The following is a 7777-nucleotide window of genomic DNA, read 5'->3' as shown; positions in this document are numbered from 1 at the left end:
ACGATTTTAATTCTAATTCCTCGGAAATTGAGCCAGACAGAGCTAAAGACGTGTCATCCGCAAAGATACAGATCATTGATTGATAATTGACTTGTAGTATCAATGGTGAGGTCTATGGACTTTGATATTTTTTTATGACGTATGAGTTGGCATTAGCCAAACATTGAATTCTTCTTCACGCATAAAGAATTTGTTGGCAGCACTGGTGATGATAATAAACATAAAGTACGAGAGTATTGTCATTATTGTCAATGTTTTTGTTTTATGACATTCTACTGAATACTGAATAATAGTGGGTAGTTTTCCTTCTGCTAAGTGCCAACATTTCTGTTCTGTGTAGGTCTAGGTCCTATCTCTGGTTGTGATCGACGTTGCAAGTTTACAAAATTTACAATTGCTTTGCTCTTATAAATTATTCCAGCTCACCAAGTTCTCTTGAATTGAAGAAAAGTGTGTCATTTTCGTTCAAGTGTAACAACTAACAAAATACATCCCTGTAGTATCCACATACAAGATGAAATTAACATTATAGACCCTTTAAAGGTAAGTGTAAGCTATTATCAATGTCTAAATCCTTTGACGATTCAGTTTATCAATTCAAATTTGTTGATGAAATTTTTGTTTTTAAGCACCGACCTTTAACTAGTATTGAAGACCTTATTTCACCAATGTTTTCGCCAATCAATTTGCATGATTTCTCATAAAATATTAAAATCAATTAAGTTATAGCCTAGTTGAGAAATGCAGTGATGCTAAATAGCTCCTGTAAGCCATATTATTTGTTCTGCCACAGGTAGCCTACCTATATCTCTACAAATCATAGTCTCAAAAGCCAAAAACATTCCCTTGTGCAGTCCTTTTCTGTTAGGCTAAACTAACTTAGCAGAAGGTGTTAGCTTACTAGTCTTGCAGTGTCATTTCTCTCAAAAAAATATCTACTCCATTCTGGTTAGATAGGGCCCTAGAAGGGATGAGCATCAATAGGTCAACCATCGATGTACCAATAACATCGTCGCAAAAACATTGATGTTTTCGAGGCTAAATAACTTATCGATGACAATCGATGTTTTTTTCAGTTTTATTGTCATCTGCAACAAAACTGTATAACCTCTAACTAATACAATTCAGTCGTAGAAAACATCGATACCGGTATTTCAATACTTAGGCAAAAACATCGGCAATCTAACATCGATAACTTGATAAGTTTGTGTTTTCATTTGCAAATTGCAAACTTCGCTTTCGGTTTTTCAACACCTCATGCTGTTTCTGACAATATTGGCGTTTTTGGATTAAGTGTATCTTATGAAATACGGTACTGTAAAAGGAGGAATTTCAATAAAAAACTATAAGGGGCAACCATTTCTTACTGCCCATATAACTACCGGTACTTTTGCTCATTATGCTACAGGTACCGTTTTCATTTTAAGATTTGACTTTTATCACTTAGCCTACTACCTCATCGGAATGCTATGCAACGCTATGATTCTGTTTAGGCGTACTCATTGAAAAAATGTGTCATCTGTTTGTGTTAAAATAGGCTAATATTGAAACTTTATTTCTGTCGTTAATTTAATAATAAATTTTAAATTTATTATTTTCAGCTATGTTAGGTCAAAAGACCATATTTAGTGTTCCTCTGCTGGACATGAACAGAGAGGATGAACAAAACCAGGTCGAGGTTAGTGAAGACATTGAGTGGGTCACAAGATGGGATGAAACTTTGATGCTTGTGGATTATGGAGAAGATGATTGGTACTGTCTCCACGATATAACACTAAGTGGCCAGGTAAGCAGCTTATTGAGCTCTTTGCTCCTAAGGAATGCTTTTTAGCAGAGCTAGCTTCTACAGAGCATTTTTCAATATGCGGGTTTTATTTTTAAATGATAGATACAGTTTATGAGCATAGCGTTTTCAAAAGTAGGCTATACAGACTGTTTTTACGACAAAAAACATTTGAATCCATCGATGTTACAGCTTAAACTGTATCGTCAGATGTAATTCACTGCCAGACGTTTTGTCCTTGCTGTAAAATGGCATCTCATGTAGGCCTACTGTCTATATGCTGAGTCTCAGCTTTTAAAACTGATTTGACCATTTTAAGAACTAATAGGGTCACAAAATCATCTTTAGTCTTAATTTTTCCCAATCCAGAAGGACTTGAACTACTGTGATATCAGAAGTCGAATGCTTCTGTTTGACATAATCATAAGTCAACAGGCCAGACATTTTTATTTCGAGTTCGGTCAGTTAAAACGACCTTCAGGTCTCTGGTTAAAATGGGGATTCACCACGAGTCCATTGCATGAGTCGTTTGTGACTGATGAGTCTACTGGGGCTGTCCTGGGACTTTGGTCCTCCTGCCTACTGTGAGCAGCAAAAGAGCTGCTACGGTATATGTCAGTGTATATGCGCCGTATAAAGCCGTGAGTGTGTGGGTGCATCGGAACGCCCAGGGGCCCAAACAGAGACAATGTAAACACTGAAAGAATAGAAGCCTACAATCACACTGTGGAGTTAATTATTGTTTACACTATTAGCTCAAATAGTGCTCAGTATTGAGAAAAAACTTATTTTGGAATATCTTCTTAAATAGGTAATTATCAAATAAAGTTGTTTGTTGGAAATATGTATTTATTTTTGAATGGTGAGTCGGTTGCTCAGTTGGCAGCCTAGCAGACTTCAAAGCCACGACAGCGATGTTAAGTGGTTGGATCTTAACAAGAGACTGAAACCCTCTTTTTTTAAAAGAAAAAAACAAAAAATTTAGTTATTCATGTAGGATATGTATTTGTTTTGTAAATACATGTTTCATTTTACTCAACATTCCTGTACAGCAGTTTAAAAAGTACTTCATGGTAAAACCACTCATGCCTAATCTTTGTCTTTGTCATCTTTTTTGCCTGTCGCCAGTCGCTCCAACCCAAGCGACAGCCCTGTTACCAAAGTTATAATTTAATACATTGTAAAAGCATTTATGTTTTAAAATAGGGCCTACAGGGTGTTTTTAAAAAAATGCCGGGATTTTAAATGATAATTGCTTGGGGACTATTCAAGGTAACTAAAAGTTTTATACGTCAAATTGAAGCTTAAATAACTAATTTTTGTTTCCCGTGTACTGTTGTAAGGGAGGAAACTTTGACCTTGGCATGCGCAAAACGTGGTGGTAGGCCGCTATTGTGACTCATACGCATGACGCCAGTCGCCAGTACGACGTTTACGGCACAACAGAAGGCACAGATTGTAATCTGTGATTCGCAGAGTTTAACTCCATTGCTAAATTAAACTAAGTTTAAATCTACTTGATGATAAAGAAACTTGAAGCTGGTTTAATGAGTTTTGTGGCACCATAGTGTTTTGAAAAGACATTCACCTGGCCGGCTAAAAACGCGATGACATAGTCGAAGAAATCCGACAATTCTGCATCAGAAGCCCGAAAAAATCGGTTGCCCGACGAAGTCTTCAGTTGAACAAACCTAAATTGGTAAATTTATGATTTTATCTGTAAAAGATAGTGTCTTTGTGCCTAAAAAGATTCAGTTAAGACATCAGATAAGCCCGCCAATCACCCTAAGCGTACAGACTTTGCCAGTTTTACGCTCATATAAGATTGATGAAAATCTGAATTTTATTAAATCATTCTAAATTGTATCAAAGAATGAGGAAAGATCTTTGTTCTTTCCCCTTCAATTTGACGTTTAAATCGTTTAATTATCTTGAATAGTCCCCGAGCAACGACCGTTTAAAATCCCGGCATTCTTTTAATAACACCCTGTAGTTTCCAATAACAAGTAATTTTGAAACCTAAACTAACGATTTACTATTCCTACAGATACTGGAGTATAGTGGACAAGGAGCAAGCATTCTGGATGTTGGTTTAGCCCAAGCAAGACAGCCACTAAACACTACGTCACACTATTTTGAAATTGAAATACTTGATCCAGGGAAAAACTGTTTTATCGCTATTGGATTGACCGAAAAGGTAATTATGCAGTCAACTATTATTTAACATTGTTTTAGTGAAACAAAATAATAAATATAGCCCTTGAGTCACACTCAGATTAATCTTTTGCTCTTGTTTATCCATGTTTACTGGCTTGAATATAATACGTTCAATACGATTAAAACCAACGTTGTGTCACGATCCATTTCAGACCATAATTAATTTTACCGTAATCTGTGTATGATTACTATGGCTCATTTAGCCTGATTTGATGGCTTTTAGCTTTTAAGGGCTTGCCACACCGAAACCCGCTGCTATCCTCAAGAGAAGGTAGATAACAGACGTTTTATCCCAAGCCAAAAGTACTGTGACGTGCCCTAGTTTTGACGTGGTTACATAATGTCTATATGCATCATCTCAGCAACCACAGCACTGCAACTTCAAAACTCGGCCACTGCTAGTAGTGAACAAGATACCTGTTTTCCGTGATGTCAAAACTTAAAACTAAGCATGACTTTTAGTTTGTTTGTTCTTATTTTCATCTTTTAAAATGGGGCAGTTTCCTGGAAAAAAAATAAAGGAATGTACCTCATTTAAAGTTTTGCTTTCTCTAATTCTTACCGTTCTCGATATCCCAATGGTGGCCTCCTTGAGTTGGTAACCCTGTATACAGTGGCTAGTTAATGTGAGTTACATTTACACTCTAAGTGCCCATTTGTTTCCTTGTTACATTGATCTAAAAATGTATGTATTCAGATTTTTAAATTTTATTGCAATTTTATTTGTGTTCTCTATGTTTAAACAAACATACATAGGCCTAGTATAAACTGAATATGAACTGACTGGGGAAGGACTTGCTGGGAAAGCATGTCTTCGTCAGTGTGTTACGTGATTGGTTGAGCAGTGTGTTATGTGGTTGGTTGAGGTGGCGTGATGATCGGACCACAGCAACATTCATTAGGTCAAACTTGCCATCATGATATACACACATTACAATGATTATGCTTATGAAATGAGTACTGTATGAAATAACAGCTACCTACGTAAAAATGATTTCAGGGCTACCCAAAGAACAGACTACCAGGCTGGGACAAAGGCTCAATTGCTTACCATGCAGACGACGGAAAAGTCTTTGTTGGTTGTGGAGTAGGTGAAAAATTCGGGCCAAAATGTCATAAAGGAGACACTATGGGATGTGGTATATCCTTCCCTGTACCTTTAAGCCAGTAAGTAGTGAACTTTCTCATTTCATCCATACTAATCCTGCAATTGATTTCATTTTGGAGTTGAGACTTTAGCTCTTTTAAAGTATTTTTTCCTTTAGCTCGAGACAGTTTTTGGTATGTTGAAATTAGTTTTGGAATTTCTTTTGTAACATTCCATTATGACTCTTGATATATTTACTGTGGAAATAAATCTGATTTGTATTACCCTATCTTTTTTATTTTGTTAAAGGTGGTGTCTTAAATAATTTCAAAAAGATTATTAAACATAATAATTTACGTGACATGAAATTAAACTCAAGCAATTTTATAATAATATTTTCTTTGTGAGCAATTTCATTATTTTGAAAAGACAATTTTAGATGAATCTGTTAAGGACTTAACAAACCATTTTGATAAAGAAAGATCATGAACAATGAGTTATTAAAATTGGCTTCAATGCATCAAGGAATCCTCTTCTCTGTGCTTTTAGACCGTCGGTGCTTTTAGATAGAAAATTTCAAGGTCAAACGAAGTTCAGGGTAGTTAACTTGCACACTTCATCAAAACGATAATTTGGTGCCTTGGGAATAGCCCTTGAAGTTTCCTTACAGTGAACAATGAATCATGATCTAGATAGCTTAGATACCGGTAACAAATATGATGAAAATCATAGCATATTTTGCCCTTGTTTCAGAAAGTCTAAATCCTGCAGATTTCCTGCTGATGATTTAAGAAGTAACGATGAAGAAGATGAAACTGGAGGTTCAGGTTTTGTTGAGGTAAAATATACTGTTTAAGCAATAATATTGTGGATATTGGTGAAGGTGTGTTTGCGATAATTTTACAGAACAGCGAAAACTAGTGATGTGTCGAATCCGAATCTCGAATCCATCGAATCTTTAGGAAATATTCGGATTCAAGATTCGGTCAACGAGATTCGACTTTCGAATCCTTCGAACTTCGACCCGAATAAGAATCGGCGTTACGACGCAGCGGGACGACTGTTCAAGGTCAGTTCGAGACACAGTCGTCTGCCCGTGCAATTGCGTAAGCCCAGCCCTCTAGTCTAAATATAGCTTCAAGGTTGCACCCTCCCCCCCCCCCCCCGCCATCACAATTCGCTGTGGCCAGCTCGTTTCGAGGTCATTGTCCAACCCCTCCCACCCTTCTATTGTTTTGCTTTTCCAGTATTATTATTCTGCCTTTTTCTTTAAACATTAAATTAAATAAATCATGGAAGTCGTAAAGGAATAAAACCCCAGGAATAAAACCCTAGTAATAAATTATGAAAATCCTAAACAAACATCTGATAAACCTTTTTATGTGCTCCTAACCAACACAGAGAATTGAAAGTAACTAATTGTTATAGTCTGTACCGAACCGAAAATGTATTGAGGAAAATACTGTACCGTACCCAACTTTTTACTTTTTACCCCAAAAAAACAAGGGTATTGTGTTGACTGACTGGTTAAGCAACTTACAAGCACTTCGGCCTTTAAATGTGTGCTAGGCGTCCTGGTCTATATGTCTAAAAGTAGTGCTTGGCCCCAAAAGAAAAAGCAAAGGTATTGTAAATATCAAAGCTTCTAATTTAGGTTGTTTTCCACAAGGGTCGCAAATCACATCCGACATAGTTATCTAAAGAACTTACATATACATGGTTTCCGAGTTTGCTCAGAAAACTGGACTGCTAGTTTATCAGGTATTGAGTATGTGGGACTTTACTGTAATTAATTTAGTCTTGATTGTGCATTCAACAAGGAATTATGAGAAATGAGTGTCTACTTTCAAGCAGTTAACTAATTATTTTTTAGTGTAGACTTGTAAACAATTTTGTTAGATCCGAACTTCTAGTCTCATTTCCTCATAAAAATTACCCTCCTTTATCATCCTACAGCTTCAGTTATTACCTAAACACTTATTGTTCTAGGTCTTCTTCACTAAAAACGGGACAATGGTTGGAGTAAGAAGAGTCATGCTTCCGTTCGGCGGTTTTCTTCCTTCTGTTGGAATGTTAAGTTTCCACGAAAAAGTGAAAGTAAACTTAAAACCCCTTACAGGTTGATAAGTTACGGTGGTTTTAAAAACTAACTGGTTCTGTGATATTAATACTAGTGCACTACTACAGTATGTGCTTTTAACTATCAATACCTGTGATTTGTTATTGAACAGTCTTGCCAAATTCAAGCCATTCAAGATTGTGCCTTTATCCTTAAAAAATTGTTCAAAGAGTTGGACCAAGGCTGGCTCTTCCACTGGCTAGAACCCACCCTATTATACAGGGTGTTCAAAAAAGGTGGGGACATATTTTACCTAGTGATTCCTTGGGTCAAAATAAAGAGAAAATCAGGAATAACATTTTTTCCAAAATCGCTTTGTTAACCCGATATCCACCATTTTGTATTTTTTACATAATACACATTTGTATCTTCTAAAAGTTTCAACCGATCTTTATGAAACTTGGTATGTAGGTGAAGGTAGAAGAGACCCGTGTTAGAAAAATATTTCATCTCAATTCAACCTAAAATTTCAAAATGGCGGCCATTTAAAACTTTTAAACTTGAATTACTCAGAAGTGGCAGGTTTTATGAAAAAATGTCAAGAACACTTTTATTTAGCATTTTTAATTAC

At 36.1% G+C, this 7777-nt stretch overlaps 1 protein-coding gene across 1 annotated transcript; it reads left to right on the top strand.

Moving 5' to 3' along the window:
- Positions 1–290: 290 nt before the first annotated feature.
- On the top strand, positions 291–7480 carry LOC128982967 (SPRY domain-containing protein 3-like). Its single transcript, XM_054402077.1, has 6 exons — positions 291–543; positions 1602–1786; positions 3831–3980; positions 5001–5167; positions 5841–5925; positions 7077–7480. Exons 2-6 carry the CDS (start codon positions 1604–1606, stop codon positions 7209–7211), a joined length of 720 nt encoding a protein of 239 aa, XP_054258052.1. The 5' UTR covers positions 291–543; positions 1602–1603; the 3' UTR covers positions 7212–7480.
- The last annotated feature ends 297 nt before the right edge of the window (positions 7481–7777 follow it).

Source organism: Macrosteles quadrilineatus, unplaced genomic scaffold (genome assembly GCF_028750875.1).
Source record: "Macrosteles quadrilineatus isolate MER2022 unplaced genomic scaffold, UCM_ALF_1.0 Scaffold_1__1_contigs__length_201487025, whole genome shotgun sequence".
Taxonomy (NCBI): Eukaryota; Metazoa; Arthropoda; class Insecta; order Hemiptera; family Cicadellidae; genus Macrosteles; species Macrosteles quadrilineatus.
Note: the sequence above shows the minus strand (reverse complement) of the source record. Positions and strands in the feature narration are given on the sequence as shown.

Bases quoted from the DNA above. Each gene is read 5' to 3' on its own strand.
- LOC128982967 (XM_054402077.1), top strand. From the start codon at position 1,604: ATGTTAGGTCAAAAGACCATATTTAGTGTTCCTCTGCTGGACATGAAC. The intron at 1,787-3,830 runs GTAAGCAGCTTA...CTATTCCTACAG, and splicing joins ATATAACACTAAGTGGCCAG to ATACTGGAGTATAGTGGACA. The intron at 5,926-7,076 runs GTAAAATATACT...TTATTGTTCTAG, and splicing joins GAGGTTCAGGTTTTGTTGAG to GTCTTCTTCACTAAAAACGG.